This window comes from Emys orbicularis, chromosome 3 (assembly GCF_028017835.1).
Source record: "Emys orbicularis isolate rEmyOrb1 chromosome 3, rEmyOrb1.hap1, whole genome shotgun sequence".
Classification (NCBI taxonomy): Eukaryota; Metazoa; Chordata; order Testudines; family Emydidae; genus Emys; species Emys orbicularis.
Window position 1 is genome coordinate 150,792,220 of NC_088685.1, and position 23,678 is coordinate 150,815,897.

Below are 23,678 nucleotides of genomic sequence, written 5' to 3' on the forward strand. Positions count from 1 at the left end.
TAGAAGGGGGAGACCAACCAAACATAAAAGTTATAGGCAGCAATCCCTGGATCACTTTTCCCCCCAGGTGTGAGTGGGAGGGGAAATGTGCAAGGAACCCAGGAAGTTATATTTGATAAGGAATTTTTATATATAATTAACAAATCTTTAAGTGATTTAGAGCTGTCAAGCTATGGACATTACAGCCGTGGACTCATCAATCAGAACCACAGATCTGATTACTTTTGCCCTCATCTTTCACTCACTGCATCTTGCCGTAAAACTACAATGTAAGCACTATGGGGCAAGAACTGTTTCCTCTGTCTGTAGAGTGCCCAACACAATGGGCACCCAATCCTGACTGCTGTCCTCAAATGTTGCCATAATATACAAGATAAATAACAATAACACCAGTAAAAATTACACCAGAGGTGGTGGGATTCATGTTTTTTTTGTTTTTTTGAAATGGGGAGGAAGCAGTCCTTAGTGGTACCCCAAACAAGATACATACAACAGTTAGCTGTCTTGCAGGCTCACAGACTTACCTGGGGGGGTGTACAGCCTCCTGAGGAGGAGATCTCATGTGCAGCCATGCAGGGCAACCTGCTCCAACCACCTTCTTAAAAGACTGCTTGTCCCAGATGGCTCAGGGAGTGCTTCACTTTACACAGGAACAGCATACAGGGGTTTGTTTGGCCAGGCTGCCTGCCATCTGCAGACTCTCTCACAATCCTTGCTCTCTCCTCTATCACAAGGTGGAGCTACAGGAGAAGCACATGGGTGCCTCTTAACGGGTCACTGTGCAACTCCCTGCCATGATTACAGGTGATTAGGTGCTGTCTGGATTTCTCCTCTCACTGGATCCCCTGATAGTGTTCACTACCTGCCTACTAATGGGGGAGGGGGTTGAGGCTGCAGAGGGAATTCCAGTCCTGCCAGTGGAATCAAGGATTCACCCCACACAAGACAAGAGGGTGCTAGTATAGCCAGTGCTTGGGAGTCCTTGAGATAGCTACCCAAATACACATTGAGCCACTTGGGCTCTCTGAGTGCTCCCCAGCACCCTGCCATCCTTTGGGGGCTTGGACTCCTGCCCTTGCCTGGGGACCTGCGAATCCCCAGGCCAGTCATGCTTGTCAGTGCTATTAAGCAGATTGGCCATTTTGTCCCTTGTGCCAGGATGACGACCCTGGTGTGTGTGACAGAGGCCGTCCCCAGCGCAATTCACTGTGTGGCAATGCCCGTTCCCACTGCCACGCTCTCTCTCCAAGTGGGAAGGCCGGGGCGATGGGGTGTCAGGACTGGGTGGGACAGGCTCTGGGGGGGCTGCACCCGGCCGAGGTGAAGGAGGGAAGCCACATTATGTCCTGTATGTGTTTCTTCAGGTCAGCTATTCTGGGGAGAAACTGGGGCTGTGATCTTTGGGGTGTTGCCATTGCCCAGGTGTCCTTTAGTCCCATGGGTGTTGCTGTTGCCATGGCATCATAGGTGTTGTGGTTGCCATGGCATCATGGGTCTTGCTGTTGCCAGGGTGCCACCATCTGCCTCTGCACTATTTCCACGGGCCTGAATTTGATGAATTTTCAGTTTTGACGAAAAATTGTGACCCCCCCCCCCGAAGTAAAGGGTTAACAAGGGCAGTACAGATTTCCCCCCGCCCGTGACCTCTGACCCCAGTACCACGTGACCTCTGACCTCCAATCCGCAGCAACGGCTCGACCCCGCCCCCTCCGAGCGACGCGTCTCCGTGGAGGCGGTTGCCAGGTAACGGGACGCGGCTTCCTGCACAGCCGCAGCCGGTGCCCCCCCCCCCCCCCCCCCGCCCGGGAGCCCTGCCATGGACGCCGAGTCGCTGCCCTACGCGCTGGACCTGGTGGCCGGGGGCGGCGGGGGGCTGAGCTCGGAGAAGCGGGCGGCGCTGCGGGCCTCGCTGCTGCTGCTGCGACGGGACTATCGCTTCGAGCGGGTCCGGTTCTGGGGCCGCATCCAGGGCATCCGCGGGCCCTATTACATCGCCGAGGGGCTGGGGGGAGACCGCGCCGGGCCCAGGAGCCGCCTCTACAGGTGTGTGCGTGCGGGGGCAGGAGCTGTCCATACAGGTGTGTGTGTGCGGGGGGCAGGCTGGACTCAGGAGCTGTCCATACGGGGGGAGGGACGCTGGGCTCAGGAACTATCCATACAGGTGATGGGGACATGGGACGCTGGGCTCAGGAGCTGTCCATACAGGTGTGTGTGTGTGTGTGGGGGGGTAGGCTGGACTCAGGAGCTGTCCATACAGGTAATGGGGGGGGGGGGCAGGCTGGACTCAGGAGCTGTCCATACAGGTGATGGGGACATGGGAGTTTGGACTCAGGAGCTGTCCATACAGGTGATGGGGACATGGGAGGTTGGACTTAAGAGGTGTCCGTACAGGTGGTGGTGGTGGTGGAAACTGGGCTCAGGATCTGTCCATACAGGTGTGTGTGTGTGTGTGGGGGGGGGGGTGTCAGACTGTCCAGGAACTATCCATATAGTCCCTGGATGGGGCAGCTTCATTCCAAGATTTGTCCATACAGGACACAGCAACAGGTTGTGGGGCAGAGTGGGCTTAAGAGTTACTCCTGCAGCTGAGAGGGGCTGTGGGCGGGGAAGAACTGGTTCCTGTCTTTGCCTCTTACTGTGACAAGACTTTATTATGGTGTTTTATGGTGCTCATCACTATAACATCTGAGCACCCTACAAACCCTTCATGGATTTCTCTGCACAATTTCCCTATGGGAAGGGGATTTTACAGAGAAGGAACTGAGACACAGAAAAGTGTGGAAGCTTGCCAAAGAGTACGTCTACACTGTGATGAAAGACCCATGGCACAGCCGCAGCTGACCTGGGTCAGTTGACTTAGACTCACAGGACTCGGGCTGTGGGTCTTTTATTGCAGTGTAGACATACCCTAAGTTCACACAGGGAAGTATGTGGCAGAGCTCGGAATAGAACCCAGACCTCCTAGTTCTTTAACCACAAGACCTTTAAAAATGTCCTTCCTTTAAAATGTCTGTGTGATGCTGGCTGTACAATGTAATATTGAACAGCAGCTTCTATCCTCCCTTTCTGAGCCCCCCCCCCCCCAAGTGGCTCCTCTTTTCGAGCACCAGGTGGTGATGCTTTAAAAAGGCAATCAGTTTCCATCAGTGCACACCATTGTCTCTCTGCATGTCACCTGTTTCACCAATGGTTCTTGCAAGGCTCCCAATGGGCTGCATTACATCTGAAAAGGAGGGTCCCTGTGTTTCAATAAGCTTTGCCCTTTGTTGTGTTTGTCTGGCTGACAGCTTGAACTGCGTGGAGTGGAGTCTTCTGCCACCAGCTACTGAGGAAATGATCACACAGACTGCAGGGCTAAAGGGCCGTTTCCAGGGGGATCCATCTTATGAGTATGATCCCACTGAGAAGAAGGGGGAAGAGAATGAGAGAATATATGAGGAGGAAGGTGGGGTAAGTACAACAGGCCATTTTCTAGACCTGTCTTCTAAGCTGTCCCCTAATACAGTTGTTCCCAGCCTGAACTGAACAAACTAGAATTGATACTTCTTCCTGGTAATAAATCTATACTGGTTCCCAGTCTGCTGCCCTTTCCAACCAGCTGTGAATGCTTTAATCATCAAGGGAGTTCAGGCTGCTCCAGTACAAAGTATTACACTTGCGAGGATCCTATCATTCATAACCAATGCATGTTTGAGTGGGCACCACTGAATGGGAGGAGTTGTAGAGAAGCAGGCGGCGCTGACTGGTGCCCCAAAATATTGGGTACTGTTGCCTTAGAAGAAGAGGGATAGTAGTATTTCAGTCTCAACATGAGTTCAACATAGCTCACATCTCCTTTAAGGAAATCCCTGTTCATACTGGGGTGAACATGCATTTCCCTGATTTCTGTCGCTATGGAACAGCAGCAACTTTCATTGACCACTTCAGCTAACCTTGGAGTTATAAATGTCTTGGAAACATCCTCACTTCTCCTCCCTATTTATATGAATTAGTTGGATTCATTTCAGATATTTTTATATAGCTTTATTTAACATTTGCATCTTGTCTCATAGCTGTGCCTGACACTTTATATAGAAACTGAACATGGAATTGCTATTGCTTATAATCAAATGGCCAAATTCGGATCTCAGTTATGCCTGGGTTAATCCAGAGGGAGGGAATAATAGCTACTGCCCCAATGGGTTTGAAATGTCTACTCTTAACAATGTTCTCTGTTATATTGTTTCACTAAGAATATGTGAAGTGTGATCATTCTCATAATCCCATCAAACTCAAGATGATGACTGTATTGTGGTTCCTACAGGCACCCTGAGTTTATTTCCAGTAAAAGAAACAGTGAAAGCTGCGATTTAATATTTGCTTATTTTTCTTTAAAGCCCATGATCAAGGAGGAAATCCGTCTTGTAGCTACAATAGATCAGATAGATAAGGCAGTGGGTATCATCCCACGGGGTGCATTTGTGAAGACCCCGCTCGGCCCTGTCCATGAAAACAGGAATTTTGAAGGTAAATCTACATAATTTATATCAGGATTCAGGTGCATGTCTGTACTTTGAATACAAAAGCAGTAAGAGAGGTTTACTTTCTCCTTCTAGCTGGTATTCTGGTTCCTGGCTTGTTCCTCTCCCTTGGCTTGGTGAACAGAGACTAGGGAATCCACTGCTGCTGCTTCCATTTTGGTTCAGTTTATGGAACTGCTAACAGAATCACTAATACAGAGTGCATAATTCTGAGAGATGGGAGGAGAAGGACTCCAAATCACCAATGGATTTGATTTGGCTCTGAGTCTCTAAAGTTACTGAGCATAGAGTTTCCTTTATGCAGGGGTTCCCAAACTTGGTTCGCGGCTTGTTCAGGGTAAGCCCTTGGTGGGCTGCGAGATGCTTTGTTTACCTGAGTGTCTGTAGGTACGGCCGCTCGCAGCTCCCAGTGGCTGTGGTTTGCTGTTCCTGGCCAATGGGAGCTGTGGGAAGCGGCACAGGCCGGGCCACTGCTTCTTGCAGCTCCCATTGGCCGGGAACGGCGTACCGCGGCCACTGGGAGCGGTGAGCCGCCGTACCTGCGGATGCTCAGGTAAACAAAGTGTCTCACGGTCTGCCAGGGGCTTACCCTGAAAAAGCCGCAAACCAAGTTTGGGAATCCCTGCCTTTATGCTACGGTCCATGGAGTTTCTAGCAGCATTTGGTAGTTGTAGTGCTAGAGAAATTCTCCCTCTGATTGCAGGGCTCACAGAGAGATTTGTCTCGTTCAGCACCCATCGCTAATCTGGGACTTCAATTTGCATTGCCTGCAAAATCTCCCCCAACACTGTGAGATCATCCATTTCCAGCAGGTCTCTGATCTTTCTGTGGAGCCCATGGAACAAAGCTGGAGAGAGGCTGTGGTTCTGCTGTACTCTCTGGACTATGAATAAGCAGAGAGATCTTGATATAATGAGTGTTTGATCAGGCATGGTGCTAATGGTCTCCAACTGTTCATACTACAGGTCTGTCTCTGACTGAGGCAAAAAAGTTAAATTCCTATTTCCACTTCACTGAGCCTGTTAACCTGAAGAACAGAACACTCCTGCAAAAGGCTGACCTGGACCCATCCATTGACTTCCTGGACTCTCTGGAGCATGATATCCCAAAAGGTAAACAGACTTTCTTAAGAGATTAGAGTCAAAGGATGGAAGGAAAGGGATAGCCTCCTGGTGGCCTTCCAGATCCGAAGTAGACTAGGCCCAGGAGTTCTGTGGAGCTGACATGCTCAGAAGGAGCCCTTTGTCTGTAATAACGGTCTCTGTTGAGCCACACTGAGCTTCAAAGGAGCTCTGTCCAGCACACAGGAATATTGTGCTTGGACCCTCGCTTAAGAAATCTTAAACATTTACAGTGCCAAGGTTCTCCTGATAAATATAAACTGCAGTAGGATTGTCACATCCTTACAATAGGTAACTTCTCCTGACCCCTATGTCAGCACTCTCCTCTGCTAGAGCTCTGCATTCTCTCCTGATTAGGAAGGGGTCTGTAGCAGCTGGTGCCCTGCTGGGGCAGATAACCGTGCTAGTGATAGAGGGTAGTTTATGGGGTTTGAAGTATTTCACACCTCCCATCCCACCCTATATTGCTCTCCTTATCTAAATGGGCTCTCATTAACTCTAAACTCATATCTTTGAGAGGCTGGGTTCAAACTTTCCTTTGATAAACTGCAATAGAAATGCTGCAGTGTGTAATAATCTGTTACATTGGCAGGATAAAACAAACTGCAAGGAGAAAGAGGGAGTACACGCATGTGTATATTACAGTGTAGGTGTAGTTCAGATCCCATCAGTCTGGTGGACAATCTTTATTTTTTTTTCTTTAATGTCCCCCAGAAGACTCCTTTGGCAGAATCTCTCTCTAAAAAGATGCCAGCAGGTTGGATTTGTGAAAATCTTCTGTCTCTGAAACTCTGGCCAGGATCTAGTTCGTAGCTTAGAAGGAGAGTAAGTCTTTATAAGTCCCACATGCTCTGCAGATACATTCCGTGTTGCTATATTAGGTTTGGAAGTTCACCTAGATCTACAAACATGCACTGTAATCCTTATAAAACATTAACTGCTTCCAGTTTCTCACTCTTTATTTCTGTCTGTGTTTTGCTGGCTTGCTAAATGCTTCTGGCTGGGGCCAAGGATTCCAGTATGGGATATTCCTTTGTCCTGATGTCAAAAGCTCTTGTTGCCCCAAAAGTCTGGATTTTGGCTTGCTATTTTATCTCCCTTCTGGAGTAGCTATCTGTGTAAGCCTTCCTCCATGGCTGGCCAAGGATGTAAATAGTTTCCCAGACTTTGCCCAAATACATATATCTTTTGCTCAAACTTTCTCTGTCAAAAAGTAACTTTGAGCAGAGAATGAGGTCATTTCAGCTCAAATTCTGAAAGTTTCAGGAAGTTCTGAGTGAGTGTAAACAGGAGTAAACTGTTATTCAACTTTATTGGGAGTGCTGCTACTTGTGCCATGGTCCAGAGGTGTAGCCTGAAGAGACTGCAAGGGCTTGTCTACATGGCCCGGCAAAGCACACCAGAGGGGTGAGATCTGTAAAGTGCACTAATGTGCTGCACTCTGACTGCCTTGTGTTGACCCTGCTGGTTCTAAAAGGTATCTAGTTTCCATTAATGTACTCTTGTTTGAAACAGAACTACATCAACGCACACTAGGTACCTTTCAGAGTGCACCAGCTGGGTCTACATGGGGCAGTTAGAGTGAAACACATTAGAGCAGCCTACAAATCAGACCCCTTTAGTGCGCTTTACCAGTGCCAGGTAGACAAGCCCGATGTCTCTGCATGCAGGTCTCCATTGAGTTGACAAGCCTATCCTCTCAAATCAAAAGGAACAGTGCATGTAGGGATCTGTAGTGTCCATGTGTTGAACCTTCTTATTAAAGATCAGGAATACTGTGGATCACCATCCTGAACAATGCTCGAGGGCTGCAATCCCTGCTCACCCTGTGTCTTTCCCACTAGAGACAGTAATCTCCTCTTCTGATGCTCTAGAGAGTGTACATCCTAATGCTGAGATTCAAGACATCTTAAATGGCCTGGCATTGGCTGCACTGATATATTTGCCCATTTGTCGTAGGTTTTTACTTACGTATTTATTTCTCCTACCTAGTTCTCTCCTACATCCATTCTTCACTGAGCTGTATGGCTTCATGTTTCCAAAGCTTGGCTCCTAGATGTCTCTGAAGAAAGGTGTTAATCTTATCCTAGTGTTGTAGCAGCAATACTGTGCTGTAGTTCAGGTTCTGTCTGGGTTTCTCTTATAGACCCTTCTCTTCTGGGGTTCATGTTCCAGCTCTTTCTGAATCCCAGGGTACAAGTTTGTAACCTGATGGTGAAACAGTTAGATTTTAAAGTAATGGTTTATATGAACAGAGCCCTTTCTACCATAATATACTACTTCCTCCCTAGTCCACCATTTGGAGTTCCTTAATGTTAATGTGGGGATTATAATTCAGATTGCCAGTACAGTGTTCACACCATTATATCACACCTCTCTTGCACTGCTGTTGCTGACCCTGTTCAGTGAACACAGGCCTTAAAGCTCAATACTGTCAATGAAGCTGGTACCTTTCACCAGCACTCTGGAGTCTGTCATTCCAGGTTGTGAGAACCCAATCTTCATGACTTGCCTATTGCTTCACTGATCTGTGTTGTTGCCACCAGTCCAGGAGAGAACACCCTCTGCAGAGGGAACAAAGAAGCTCACATGCAATTCAGCTCATCTCTTTCAACAGCAGAGTTTGTGAGGATAGAGATCGAACCAGGAACTGACGGAAGGAGAGAGCTTAAATCAGGGGCACTGCTTGAAAATGTATCCAGGGGTCAGGCCTGTAGTTGTTCTGTGAAGGCCAAGAAATCCAATACAGTATAACTGCAAACAGGCCCAAGGCAAAGCTGAACAAAATTCTTTACTCATGTTAGAACTGAAACTATATTGCCAATGCAGGAGGCTGTGCATCCTTGGAGCCTTCCATGCTTCCACTAGAACAGAGGCAGCAAGGGCACTGGCAGTTGGCTGAGAGCCTGAGGGCTAATTTGCATAACATATAGCTGATTGCAGCTGTCTTCATCTGTAATATGCAAGGGCAGCCTGAAGAATTTCAGGTCCCACCATGCAACTCCCCTTCTAGTTCTAAAGGACTAGGCCATTTGTTGGTCACACCTCTGTGTTAGACATGAAGGTGGCTGCTTTGTAGAGCTCCGGTAGCTACATTTGACCACAGGCTGCATTTTAGCCAGCCCTGGGCTAGAATGTGGGGGTCAAAGAGGGGAGAGGCAAATACATTTAATTAACTGTAGCTTCCTGAGATTACTGTAAATGTAAGTCGTTGCTGTCTCTTCTGGGAAGGTTGTTGCTGCAAATTTTAAATGCCTTTAGTGGAGGTGATTCTCAAAGGCAACTCCAGCCCAGGTGCAGCTGTGCACTTCCTAACAGAAGAGTTGGCCATTGTAGGATTTTGTGTGATTCCTGCACAAATCCATCATATGTTGCCTGCATAAATCCAGCCAAATTCCCCCTGCCACTGCTTGGACTATAGAGATGATTCTGATCGGATGAGTCCATCAGGATATGGGAACAAGGCAAACGTTACTCACGGGGTCCGCAAGGCATACAGCCCAGTCCCAAATAGGAGCTTTGAAAGTTAAAAAGACCAGCTCATGCCCTGGATGAGCATGCAGTTTGCAGAGTTTTTCCCCTCTATCCAAAACTTGGAATGGGTGATTATGAAAATGAGGGGACAGACAGCACAGGGCAGAGCCAGGCATAGTGTGGTAGATGCAGTGCAAGTTTCCTCTGCACAAATCTACCAATGTCCTTTAATCTTGGCTGCAGCCCCCCTGCTGTTCCAGTCTTGGGTTCTCCTTCCCCACTCAGCTCTGCCAATGCATCTCAGTCCTGACCCACAGCAACTATGGCCATTCCTATCCTGGACTCCTTCCACACTGCTCAGCCAACCCTCTCAACCTGAAGCATCCCTGCCTTTCCAGGACAGGGCCTCTCTTGAGCAGAGATTGTCAGAGGTGGGTAGTCCCAAAAGGTATTTTTGTTCCATTAAAAATTGTGATTGGGGCTAAGGTTACCTTCTTTCCCTTGATTTGAAACTAAATCAAACTTCATCCTTGCTCTGCCTACCCTCCACTTTATTGCAAACCATGCCTTTCCCCTCCCAAGATGGAACAAAACCTGTGTTAGCTAATTAGTCAGGTTTCCATGTTTGGTTCCTCTTTGTTTCTCTGGCAGATGCTCATGCAGCTCTTATACCACTAGTCTATTTTCTGGTGCTTCAGCTTGGCCTTCTTTATTCCACCTGAAGCCATCTGATCAGAGTGTGGTACTTGGCTTCCTGCTCTGCCTCAGTCAGGTATGTTGAAAAGTGGATTAACTGAGTGGGAGCTGTATGAGGAGTACCCCCAGCCTGCATTGACCCTAAAAGCTGCAGGAGCTGCTTAAAGACAAAGGATCTAGACCAGGGGATTAAAGTATGAGTTTCCATGTCTAAAAGCAGGCAAGTAACAAGTGTAATTGGAGCAGTTTTATTTTTCATTGGATGCTGAGAATTTATGATGGCTTCCAAATGGATTCCATTCATAAAATGTTTGAGAATCGCTGTAGTGGGAAAGAAGCTAGACAGATAGAGGAGACTGGAAAGTTGGAGGCAGAGTGAGGTTTCTGTATTAAGTCTTGAAGGTGGAAGGAAAAGCAGTTAACACCAGATTAATGAAACACACAGTGATAAGAGCAGGGAACCAACTGCGGGGGGGTGAGGGGGGGGTGCAGCAAGCAGAGTTCTACAAAGGGGTCCCTTGCTGCCCTTATCTTTAGTATAAAGGTGATACCTAAGGAGACTACAGGTCCCAGCATGCTGTAGTATCTAGCTATCTAGTTATATGTATATTTCTATAGCTCAGCCAGTGATGCTAATTCTCATGATTGTATTGTGAGTCTCATGATATTTGATGCTTTTCTCAAAGCCCCACCTGTTAGAGGCCAATGATTATGTGAGAATCTCATCTTGCTTTTTTAAAAAAGTAAGTTTCTGGCCTTAATGATCATAGAGAAAAGTATGAAAATGTGAACCCTACAGTCTCAAAAAACAGAAGGCAAATAAAAAGCCCCAAAATACAGTCTCACGATATTTAAACAAACCTCTTGAATTTTGGAGGCCTCTTTCATGATTTCTGAGCATGTGATGTTTGATGATACTGATAGCCACCATCATGGCCGTCCCTAGGGGGGTGCGGGGCCTGAGACATAGGCGCCAAGTTTCTAATTTGCCTGGCCCAGGCCCTGCCCCCATTCCACCCCTTCCCCCAAGGCCTCACCCCGCTTCTTCCCACCCCCACTCCGCCCCCTACCCACCTCTTCCCCACCCAGTTCTGCTCCCTCCCCCGAGCGCACTGTGCTCTCGCTCCTCCCCCCAGTGCCTCCTGACGCGGTAGGCGCTGGGAGGGACGGGGAGGCGCTGATCTGCAGGGCCCACTTGCAGGCAGGAGGTGCTGGGGAGAGGGGGAGGTTCTGGTAGGCGGGCTCCTCCTCGCCTGCCTGCTGCTCGCCTCACCATTCGTCTCCTCTCCCCGCTCGCCCACCCACCTCCTGCCTCACCTCCCCACCCTCAGGACCCCCCAAAGCGCGGGGCCCGGGGTGGTCACCCTGATTTGCCATACCCAAGGGACGGCTCCAGCCATCATAGTATTTGATCATGCAATCCTCCATTTAGATCCAAATGGCTAGGCTGCTGGGACCTGTAACTTTTGCTGCCATATCTCTGTATTAAAGGATAAGGTTGTCTGGTCCAGTTTAAGCAGACAATCTGCTCAATTTTATGCATGTTAGGTGTAGCCTCTGAGATTCTGGCAAGATGTCAACGTTGGGCAAAGTTTGGGTATCCTGGTAAGAGCATTTCAGGAACTAGTGCTGAAACAGTTTTTCACATAGCAGGAGGCAAAGGAAAGAAGTTTGGAAAGAGAATGATAATAATTCTTAACATGTCTATTGAACTTTCAGTTGACCTAATACTGTACAGATATGAACTAATAGTCACAACGAGGAAAGGAGAAATGTGTGAGCAGATTTCAACTTCATGGGTACGAGTGGGAAATGAAAATTAATGGGGGCTAACTACTGATGGACAGAGACTGTGCACACAAGTGATTGGAGAGAACAGGAAGGGGCATGAGTATCTGATGTGCAAAGAAGGCTTATGATCTCCTGTTTCACTTCCTCCTGGGGATGGGGAATACAGTTATTTTATGGCTCAACCCCAAGGGAGTAAGTTGACACTAAGAATTTGCTACAGATCACTGGATCAACTAGAGCACAGATGTGAAGATAATGGACATCAAAAAAGGCTGTGACAAAAACCAGTGGGGCAAATGAGGGAGTTCAGCAACAGGAAGTGAAAGACTTGTAGAGATGGTGTAGTCTGGCTTTCCTTGCACAAAATGCAGTCTGCTAAAGATGGAGGAGTGTAGGGAAAAGAGGCAGTGACACTTGACTAGTCTCTTGGTGAGAGTGAAAGGGGACCCAGTTGAGATGCAGTTCCTTTGCAACCTGACCTAAACCCAACATGATCCAACTACAAGTTGGGTTTGGGTCAGGTCTTGTCTGAAAACAACCCAAACATCTTGGGCTCAGGTTGTCTTTGATCACCTCCTCCTGCCCAAGCGATCAGCGTGGCAGGGGCTGTATGCCATGCTTTGTCCAACTGCTGGCTCTTTGCTGTGCTTTGTGTGCGCGCCAATGAGTTGCAGCACCTCTCACACTGCAGTACACACAGCGCAGCAAGGCAGCAACTGCCAGCAGGAGCAGGGCACAAAGTTGCCACTGCCAACCCCATGGGGAAGAGGTAGCCAGAGACGGATCCTGGGCATTGAATGTGGGGTGTGGGAAGCACCCATCGGGCCTAGCCACTGCTGTCTCAGCACATGGGGGGATGAACTGAGATAAGACTCCCTATGGTTTAACTGCAGACTATATATTAGAGAGAGGTTTTTGGGGAGGCTCCCTGCTGGCTTTATATAGGCAGGATGGACCAAGATGGGACTCCTTGGCCTCTTTCGATTTCAAGATTCACCCCGGGGGATGGGGAGAAGGAGATTACTTAACGGAATCCAGATAAACAGAAATTGTTCCAGCTCCTTTCCAAAGTAAGTGTGGGGGGAGCTGGCAGCCCCTCGTCCCCAGGCACCACCGCTTCACAAGGAAGTGTTGCTGCCCCATAGTATTCCTGATGCAGCACTGCATATGAAGTGATTTGTGACCACCACTTGGCCCCACGCTTGTGCGTTAGCCTATCCTAAAGCTCTCCTGACAATAGCCTGGTGAAATCAGGGACATAATTGCCTCTGAACTTGGCTTGCACACACTTTATCTGCACATTGCAAGCCAGTGCTTAATGGGCCTTTGCACACGGAGGAACTGCATTCTTGAGCGGGAGATAGAGCCTCTCTGTACGTTTGCTTCGGCCAGGCTCACAACACCGTTTGGGTAGTGCTTTCATGGCGGCCTGGAAAGCCCCAGGTGCTGGGAGTGACAGAGCCAAGAGACATGAACCTGCTTTATCTCCAGGCATTAACACAGCTAATTAACTCCCTTTCAAAGGCCCCCCTGGGGTGATTAATCCCCTATCAGCCTCCATCTCCAACCATTCAAAGAGTCTGTGTCTGCTGAGGCATTTACGGCCCCCAGTTAGCCCGCAGAGTGCAAGACAGCCTGTTATCGGGGCTCTAAGACAAATGGCTGCCTATCTCCCCAGTGGCCTTGCAAAATCCAGCAAAGTGCTATGCTGTGCTGGCCACCTACTTTCACCCAGCCTCCCCTCTCTGCTAACGTTTCACAGATGTGACCTGAGCCCACCCCTTTCATTGCTTAACAATAAGCAGCACCACCCTAGCCCTGTGAAAGCTGAGTGAGAGCACTTTACTTTTCAGCCTGCCAAGAGCCACACAGGGACAAGGCTTTTCAAGCTGTTTCACTGAAATCCAAACTAAAAGGCCCATAATGAATGAGGGGGCAGTGCTAGAAAGAAAAGGATGCTTTAAAGCAGGAGTGGCCAAAGTATGGCCCAAGTTCTCCAATGTGGCCCATAGCCATCCTCATTCCCAGAATGGAAGGGTGATCTTTGGAGACTGTGTGTCTGACAGCCTGAGGACCTGCAGCCCATGAAGTTACTTGCTAGTTAGAAGGCTATTTTGGTTAGGGTGACCAGATAGCAAGTGTAAAAAATCGGGACAGGAGTGGGGGGGTAATAGGTGCCTATATAAGAAAAAGCCCCCAAAATCGGGACTGTCCCTATAAAATCAGGACATCTGGTCACCCTAATTTTGGTAAACAAGCAATAACACACCAACACTGGTCAGTACAGCTGACGAGTGTGCCCAGAACTTTTGGGAGCCCCCAGAGCTGGGAATCAGACCCAAACAGCCAGGGCAGTGGGTTACAGGACTTGACCAAGGCACTAGTTTTGGCTGTACCTGGTTTCCTCTGTTTAACAAAAATCAACCATCCATGGGGTAAACTGCTACACCTAGCATCTTACAGCAGGGGACAGTATGGCATCACTATCAGTGCTGAGTACGTTATAAAAGGAAACCATTGAAAAGTAAAATGAGCAAGTCTAGTATTGAAGAGAACTTCAGACTATTTGTGTAGAAGGTGAGGGCAGAGAGACCAGACTGCGTGTGATATATTGACATATCAGAGAAGAGATTTATCTGTCCCCCTACAGATTAGACAACTTCCAAGAAGGGCTGTTGGGCTTTTGCACTAGTGTGTAATTGTGCACATGTGAGTGAGAGCATGTGTATGTTCAGTTCCTCCATAATTTTCTTCTTCAAAGGCTCCACATCAGCCCTACCCATCCTTCTTGCCAAGTGGAGAGAACTCTGGAGTCGCTTCAGAACTTGTCAGTGCCACTCCCAAGGGAGCTGCTCAAGAGTGACACAAGATGTTCCCTCCCCCTGGAGCTGGGCACTGCCAGCTGAGGAGTTCCGGACTGGACTGGAATCCCTCATGTGGCAGCGCAGCAGGGGAACTCCAGAGGCAGCTAGTATTACAGTTTTGGACTTGCTGTCCACAGTCTGCTCTGATTTCTGGAATTGATGTCTGTTTTCCTTGGGCTTGGTTTCTATGCATAAAGCAGTGCATTTACTATCTTTGGGTCTCAACTCTATATCACTTCAGGGGGCTTGTTTAGCCAAAGGCCTTGGCTGAGTTTATACTGGAGCAGGGTTGTCCATCAACCTCTGGGCTGTGGTGGAGGCTCTCGCCCTCCTGATTGCTACAAGGCGATGATGAAGCCAGAGACAAAGAGTCTTTGCAGCAGCTTTCCAGGGATTGTATTTAAAGTTCTTTCTTCCTCCAAAAAAAAAAAAAAAAAAAAAAAAATCCCACTCAGTCTCCATTTTGGTTCCTGGTCTCTTGTTCATTCCACTTTTGCTAATGCCTTTTTTGTTGATCTGACAGGAAATGCAGGAATAGCCTCTTAGATAGAACCATGTGTTCTGGCTTATCGCCACATAAATCAGTAGTGGAATAAACCTTATTCTGGGGAATTACATGAAGGTGAAGCCCTAGGGCAGGAACAGAGTTACTGGAAGTTAGAGAAAGCTTAACCAAGACAGCTTTTGCTAGGAACAATCCGCATCTGATGCGGCTTCAGGTGAGATGTGGCAAACTGTGCCTTCTCCCAGGTTGGCATTGACGTCAGCTGCATTTATATTGTCTCCTAGCTATTGTTTTAATGGCTGCTCAGGGTAGCAGAGCTGTGCTGCATGCCCTGCAGACTGCTCGTGCACAGTTAAGTTCTCTCTTCCCATCCCTCACCTATAGAATTATTGTTCATTAGTTTGATACCCACTGTTGTCCCTTCCCCATAGTCCCCATCCTAGGTGACTGTTAATGCCACGGAAGAATAGATGAAGATTTATTGTGCAAAAATAATTTGAAAGCAATGGGCTATATCGTCCCCCTCTGTGGCATGATGCACAAGGGATGGAAGGAACAGAAATCCTGCTTCTTTGGCTGTAGAACTTGTGGAAGAAGGGGAGTCAACATGACACTGACCTGTCCCTTCATACCCTGGAAACGCCTCTATACAACCATCATGTGGGTTGGGGCTTTGAGGGCTTACGGGATATATGGCTGCATGGAGAGTGGAGAAGTTTAGGGACAGTCACTTTGTGACACAATTCCTTGGGAAACTGGCAAACCTACAGGGAAATTCCCACTACAGTTAATGCTGAGCATGTTAGCATGAAAACTCCCAGATTCTGACCCATGACCTCTTCCTACTAGGAAGGGGAGGGAATAGTCTGGGTGTATGAGTTGGGAGGGGGGGGGCGATAAACTCCTGAGCTCCTCTCCTAGTCCTGCTCACTGGATGAGTTGGGAGCTATGTGAGTGTCTGCCTCTGTGTAACTCTTCCCATCCTACAGGTTATTCCACTGAGCTGTGAATGGGATATGCAGTGAGTGCACTAAGTCTGAATCACAGTTTGTGCTGGTGTGTGCTAGCACAGAAGCCAAGGCACAGTCCTTTACTGTAGGATAATTTCCAACATTTACCCCTAATCCAGCCCCTACTTGTCATAACTACATCCTAAAAGTGGCCAACACTTTTTGATCATGTGAGGTAGAGACTTACAAGGCAGCCATAATCTCCTCTGAGAGTCAGACAAATATTCTCCATTGGTTAAGAAAGAGACGGTGACCAAAAACTCTGAGGGGAAGAAGGATCCTAAGGCTGGAACAAAGCTGCCCATTGCGCCCTTTCATCGAACTGTTAATCTTTCTTTCAAAAACGTCACATTTGTTCGGTAACAAAAGCTTAAAAGAAGCTGAATTGAGCCTGAAAACCAGCAGCAAGATTTAGAGGAAGCGTCTTTCATTCAGAGCAAGGAGGGGCTAGAGACTCCTTCTTTTTCTTGCCTGTAACCAATGGGATCGCAGGAATCCACGAAGGTGACGGATTAATGCAGGGGCTCCCCAGGTAGATGCTACGTGACTTCTGGCACGCTCCAAAAACGTTTCCACAGCGACCAGCTGAGCAAGAAATATGGAGTGTGACGGAATCCAACGGAAACCTGCACTTGAGGAGGAGGAGGAGGAGGGTGCTTTGCAACTCTAAGAGATTCCTAAACCCACCATACAGGGCCCACGATGAAGTGACTGGGGTTGTAGTCATCAAAATCACAGCAGCTAGGAAGAGACTGGCATTGTAACCATCCCGCCTTCTCGGCTTTAATTCTGTACTTTGTTGCTGTTTCCCAGTGCAAGGCTCCATTCCAGTTCCCTGTTCCTGAGCAAAGTCTGCATCCTTCTCTTTGGCAGAAATGCAGCTAGTGGGGGAATTTTAGCCCCTTCCTGAAGATCAGATGGTGTTAGACCAGTAGGCCTAGCTGGGCTGGGTGTGAATCTCACAGGCACCTGAGCAATGTGAATCTGGGAAGCAGGGGCTCCTCCTTGCCATAAAAAAGGAGATACCTTGTTTTTAACTGAAATGCTTTATCTTTTGTAATGAAAAATAGTTCACGATAGGAGAGAAAAATGTAGAGAGAAGGCCATGAAATGAAAACTTTCCCCCTAGGACTTTTGGGTGTAATTGTATTTAGGTAACAATGATGTTGCAGGCGTTAGGAACATGCAATAACTGTTTTTGGCAACATTCTACTCTTTGTAGGCTCTACTTTTCTGGCTCTGGTGAGTTTTTTAATAGCATTGAACCTCTGGCCAGGCTGTGTTTTAGTTTAGTTTTTATTAAGAAATTTAAACAGGGAGTTTTAAATGTTTGACTGTGGCTGAACATGTGGGATGCAGGTGGCATGTTGGGCAAGTGGGAGAGAGTCAGCTTGCAGCCGGTGAGTGGCATGATGAGGCTGAGCCCCACAGGGAGTAGTAAAGATTTGCTCTACAGCATGTGAGAATGCTGGTGGGCATAGAATTCCACCAAGAGCTAGAGCGGGGAGCCCTTTCCTTTCCTTATGGCCCACTCCTTTGCAGTTAGCGACAGTGAATTAGGAGTGTGAAACTCTCCCCAGTGTAGGTTTTTTGTCACTGGTAGAAGTGGAAGCTAAGGGTGATGTAGGTGTGGGCGAAGCACTATCAGAGCTAAATGCTTGTGGCTATGAAGGATATGCTGTTGCTTTAGAAAGGGAATCTGGCCATGCTGTCATGTGTATGGATATTAACATTTGTGCTGTTTTCCTCCCAGTAATGGCAGAATTGCAGTGGTGTAAGATCTTCTTATGTGTGATGTTAGTGGTGAATGCAGCTATGCTGTTGCCTCTCTAGCCACGGGACCTTTCCTCCTTTTAAGAGGAGTTGGTGCTGTCACTTCTATTAGCCTGTGGGGACCTTTTAGGACATGAAGCCTCTGTATCAGAATTGCGTTTCTTATAAAGCTGCCTTTTCTCAGCATCACCCCCAAATGAGAAGCAGTGCTATTGGAGGTTAGCTTGAAAGTGGCCCATACACTGGGGGAAGCTCTTCTGCAAACAGCATTGTTTAAAAAGCCTCTCCCTCTACAGTTACGCTCGCACACCCCGTTGCTCTGTGAACAAGGTTCAGCCCAGAGCTGAGACAGACACGGAGGATGAGACAGGGATTTCTATCTGTGATTGGAAAGGAAGAAGCTGAGAGGGAGGCTGACTTTTGAAATGCAGCCCAGGTATCCTGGCAGCTCTTAAAGGGCCATAAAAGGGGCAGTGGTTTAACACTGGTTGATTGAGCTTCAAAACATTTTATTGTTTGGAAAGATGTAAGGAACTCCTCAACATTCCTGCCTGTGTTTGGAGGGGTGGAGGCTGCAGCCTGCTCCAAAGAGGGAATAGGAAGCTCCAGATCTTCATCCAGAGGATATTTTTCCCATGCTCTTTCCTCCCACACAGCAGTGCCCTCCCTTCCCTTCTGGAGCTGCGACAGGCAGGCAATAGTTTCAGCACAGACAGCGCTTGGCTTATTTACCTTTGGCGGGTGCAACTTAAAATGTAAATTGTCTTTTTTTTCCCCCTGTTAAAGAACAGAAACTTAAACTGAGCAGCATTATTGTGGGAAGCTTCTGCCACAAGCTCAGTGATTCTCCAGGCCCCTGCTTCTTGTGGAACCACTGCCCAGTTACTGCCAAACTGTGGGGTCAACTCCAGGTGTGTGTGAGATTTAGTTACAGCACAGACCACATCTGACACAGAACTGTGGCTTACAAGCAGTAGTACTTAATGCTAGTAAAAGCCACTTCTTACCTACCAGCTATGAATTCTACTTACATTTCCCCTGCAGTGCAAATGATTTTTGTATTTCCCTAGTACCTTCCATCTGAGAACCTCAAAACACTTATCAGACTACTGAATTAAACTTCACGATCTTCCCATGAGGTAGGTATTAGCTCTATTTTACAGAGGAAACTGAATGAAGTACTGAGTGGAATAACTCACACAGGCTTGTGCTGTGTCAGTGGCAGGAATAGAACCTATGAGGCCTACCTCTTTCTTCATCTTATGCTTTAACACAAGACCAGCCTTCCTCCCAGATGTGACCTCAGTGGAGGGCCTGTTCACAGCTAGGAAAGACCCCAGCATGTTGTGAATGAAGCATTTAATTTTCTTAATTCTCGGGAGCTGTTGTAATACCTTCTCTCAAAGGGGAAAGAAAGGGATATTCTTCCTATTCGACTGCTCTCTTATCATGCTCAGATGCTGGTGATTGACTTCCAAAAGAGCAGGCTTAGGGTGATCTATGACACGCTTATTTGGAAAACTCCTGCATGAAAAGGTGGGTTTTGCATTGTTGTATCAAGATGGTGAGATCTGAGCTCAGCCTGCGCTCTGGTGAATGAGAGCTCCATAGTTACAAATCCTCCACAGAGAACACTCCAACCCAGTGCTTTATGAGTTCAAACCTGCTCTCTCTCACCGGAAGCATCCTTTTCTGAGTGCATCTCACACAGTGGACTATGGAAAGTCAGGCTCTAAGATAGCTGAGCCCCAAATCCACTTAAAGCTAAGGACCAAGACGTCAATATGATCTGAAGTTTGATTAGCAGGTAGTGTAGAGCACAGAGCTCTGTTTTGATGTCCTCTCCTTAAAAGGCAGACAGCCACACAATTGACCAGTTTCAGTTTCTGAGTGGCCTTTAGCATCAGTCCCAAATAGAGAGCATTGCAGAAATCCAGTCGGGAGGAGATAGATGCATAATGCACTAGCTTGGGCTGTATAAGAGCGGAATGGCTACAGCTGTCTGGCCATCAGAAGATGAAAGAAAGCATTTCTGGCCACGTCTATTTTGGCATCTAAAATACATAACAATGGTAAGCCTGTTCACCGCTTTGAGCATGGGTGAAGAGATAATCTTAGTAGATGGTGAGGCCATAGTTCCACCAAATGCATCCTCCTACCAGCCAACATCTGTCTCGTTAGGCTTGACCTCGAGTCATCTACTTTTTGTCCTGAGCTTCATTTCACAGGGACTGAATCATTAAGGGCACGGCCTTGTCTGCATTTGTCAAGATGTAGGCAAAGTTGGGGATCAGCTGCACAATGGTGAGATGGAAGAGTACAGCATCTCAATTCCTCCAGTGGCCACACACACATGAAATGACAAGATGGAGTCCTGTAAGACTTTCCAGATGTGGGGGATCTCAGGAAGGAGGAGCAGCTTCCCATCACAGCCCTTAGGGATCTAGCAGAAAGAAGTGAACCGAGCCACCCATGAGGTACAGTCTGGGGCTTTTTGCTTGTTCTGGAAGCAGCAATTACTGATAGACTCAGTCTAGCTGAACTATGGGCCAGTGGGAGCCTGACAGTTCCAGCTGCTGTCTTTCTGATTTGGGCCTGATGCCTTATAGCTGTTTCATGTTTGGATTGGAGAGATTTACCAGTAGCCTTTCTCCCCATGCATTTTACCTCTCTAGCCATTGCAGATTTGGTGTTGCAACCCGTATTTTCTTCTCCAGGCAGTTCCTGGAGTCCCTAGCATTGAATCCTAGTTAACACTCCTGCCAGCTCCTCTCTGGTGGCTTGTTCCCAGAATGTCCTGTCAAGTATAAAACAAATAGTGGCTCAGAGCTTCTCACTTCCAGGAGAAACTGCATTTTCACACTGGCTCCTAACCTTGTCACTTCCAGGAGAAACTGCATTTTCACATTGGCTCCTAACCTTCTCAGCAAAGCCAAAGCACAATTAATACTGAAACTAATCCCCACTCTAAAGGTGGAGCCAAGAAAGGCTCAGGAAAATTAACCTTTTCCATAAATCACTCAGAGCTTGGAGGCAGCTCTGAAAAGTGTCCCTGCCTTTCACTTTTCTTTTCTTTCCTCTCTCTCAGGATCTACAACAGGGCAAATCTTCCATCTTGGAGCTGGAAAGCTTTTCTCTGTCTTCATGCAACATTCTGGGAAGAGACTCTAGCTCTTGACCAGTTGGGGATTATTGATCCCAAGGCTGCTAGAGACTTGGATCCAAGGATTGAGATGAGCAGAGCAAGTTGCTCCAGGGCTTAGTACTCCACTCCAAGTTAGCCTCCTGAGATCAGCTATATAGCTAGCTCAGGTACCATATAATAATAGCAGAATGCCAGTGCTGCTTTAGATAAGGTTGAGAACTGCTTTCTGTTTAAAGGTTGACTTAACTGGATTGCCTTGAAATCTGATGTGCTTCATGGAGACGAGGGGTAGAGTCAGTTATCCAAATTTGGGGTCAGTTGTGTAAGAGGTTCTCAAGAAAATAGCCCACTGGAAAAAAAAAAGTTTTTAAAGTTGACAGATTGTACCAGCTTTTTTTGGTGCAGCCATAGGATCAAACCATGCCTGTCATCATGGCCAAAATGGTGTCAATCACTCATCGTTTACCCTGACGAGTGCAAGGCGCCCGCTAAGCCCTTTGCAGGAACACAACTGAAAACAATATTTGAAAGAGAGTTTGCCAAACAGATTACACTTTGAAGACAGACAGCCCAAGACAGTTGCTAGCCCGCCATAGCTCATCAGACCTGTGTGACTCAAGGGGACATCAAACTTGAGCAACACTGAGGCACTGTAAATTCAAATCTGACACTTGCCAGAAATCTGAGAAAGAAAAAAAAATAGACGTTGCTACGATCTGCCTCTGTCAGAGGTTTTTTTTTTTAGTTTGGGGAAATGTAATCTGCATACAGCAGAAAACTCAGAAGGCATTCAAATTATTTTTGAAAAGAAAATAAATGACACAGGCGAATGCTTGTGGGCGGATGGGAGCGGAGGCTGCAGAAACAGAAGGGGAAAATGGGAATGAGTGGGAGGGGAGGGAAGAGGGGTTGAGGTGCTCAGGTCAGGGGGCGGAGGTAGGTATTGGGAGGGCCGATATAGAGGTGCGTGACATGGGTTTAAAGCTGCATAGCTGTGTACCTTACCTCTGTATTTCCTGGTTTTCAGAACTTTACATTCTGGAAGGACACAAAATACCAGCATGCAATCTTAACTCTGCATTCATAATTATTTTTTTTTGGTCAGTGGGTACAGACTAAGCAGGCTACAGAGCCCCCCATTAGAATAGCTGCTGCCTCTTAGCAGATATAGCCAATAATAGAATCTGCTGACTCCTAGGCTCAGACCACATACCGGTACCTCTCATCACACCATAGCTGTGGGAAAATGCTGAGTGAAACTAGAGGGGAGTGCCTGGAAATAGAAAGGCAGCCTGGGGTGCTAGGGTGAGTGGTGTGGAAGAGTTCAGAGTTCTTTGTCCTTCTGGTATGGCAGATCCTTTGATATCCCCAACACCCATAAGGTAGCAGAGTCCCCACTGTGCTAGCTCAGCCTTGTGTACCATTTAATTCACCTCCCTGTTCTAGCCAGGCAGCAACCCATTGGGATCGCACCTTGATCTTAGCACATGTCACTGCAGGAAGGGTGTCTCGCATTTGTGCTGACTCACATCAGCCACATTGTTGTTATGTAGGATCCTGGAGCATCCAGCTGGAGAGGGGAGGCAGCTTGGTGGTTCTGAGGAGCTTGCTGTGGCCAGGACTGACATTCTACCACATCCCCATGACTAAACAATTTGGCTATATCTACCTTGGCACAGGTGAGAAGAACATAGACCTGCCCTTCATGCTGTGAATTGTCCACCCAAGCTGAGGATTCAAGGGAAGAGGTGTCACATTTAGATTTTATACTTGGGGATTTGCAGTTATGTTTGTTCTAATAAACCCGTGTGAAACCTCTGCACCTGTCAGCAGTTTTCTGTGCCCCAGAAAGAGTCCTGAGGATTTCCCTAATGCCTCACTGTGTGTATTCTTAAACCTAGGCCCCCATCTGTGTGCTCAGGCATCGTGTTCCAGATCTTATTCCTAGGCAGCGTGAGTGAAGGCTGACAGAAAATAAGGCTTCTGCTTAATATCAGAAGGAAAAGCTGCTGCATTCTAGGTCTTGCCTACACTCCGGGCTCCACACTCCACCTTGTGCTCGGTGTGGGTGGTGGGGAGAGAAGGGGGTCTGTTTTGCCAAAAGCAGAGGTCCTGCCTGCTCACTGCTGGCAGAAGTGAAAGACCCAACTCTACAAGAGTCAGTCTGCTGTGCTGGAAAATACTGTGCTCTCAGGTTCAAACATTCAGGGTGCCACATGGCGTACCACTGCTCTTGTCTCACCCAGTCACTGTTCTCTCACCATCACATTGATAGTTGATTTGGGTTACCTGCCATAGAAAAGATGCCATGGAAGTGTGTTTGTTCTAGACGCAATGTGAGTAGTGATCGTTCAAAGAGAATGGAAAGGGACAGAATAGGCCGATAGAGCTCCTGGCCTCCATTTTCTGAGAGGCTCAGCTAGAGATTTTACCTAAGGATTCAACACACTTCGAGTCAACATTTACATTTTCCCTAAAGTCAAGGATCCAGGCATCTTGCACTCCGCCTTGCCTGAATCTAGAGCTTCCTTTTCACAGACTCAAGGCCAAAAGGATCATTATGGTCATCTAGTCTGACCTGCTACACAACACAGGTCATCGAATCTCCCCCACTTCTTTGGCCATGCTGGTAGATGGGAACAGACGGTCCTGCCTAAGCTAACACAGGACTCACCAGCACAACAGAAGATAATAAAAAAGGGCTACACAGCCTGTGGCCTCAGAGGTATAGCAGCAATGAACGCCAGTAAATTTAATCTCTCTTTTGCATCAGGCCCAT

General features: G+C 47.6%; 1 protein-coding gene across 3 annotated transcripts; it reads left to right on the top strand.

The window, feature by feature from the left end:
• The first annotated feature begins 1,816 nt into the window (after positions 1–1,816).
• On the top strand, positions 1,817–22,613 carry RSPH9 (radial spoke head component 9). Of its 3 annotated transcripts, none has more exons than XM_065402110.1 (5): positions 1,817–2,043; positions 3,288–3,450; positions 4,377–4,506; positions 5,486–5,632; positions 22,453–22,613. In XM_065402110.1, exons 1-5 carry the CDS (start codon positions 1,817–1,819, stop codon positions 22,611–22,613), a joined length of 828 nt encoding a protein of 275 aa, XP_065258182.1. The 3 variants fall into 3 exon arrangements, with proteins under 3 accessions (XP_065258182.1, XP_065258183.1, XP_065258184.1); XM_065402111.1 differs by having other exon boundaries at positions 3,288–3,445; positions 4,417–4,506; XM_065402112.1 differs by lacking the exon at positions 22,453–22,613 and adding an exon at positions 20,026–20,111.
• The last annotated feature ends 1,065 nt before the right edge of the window (positions 22,614–23,678 follow it).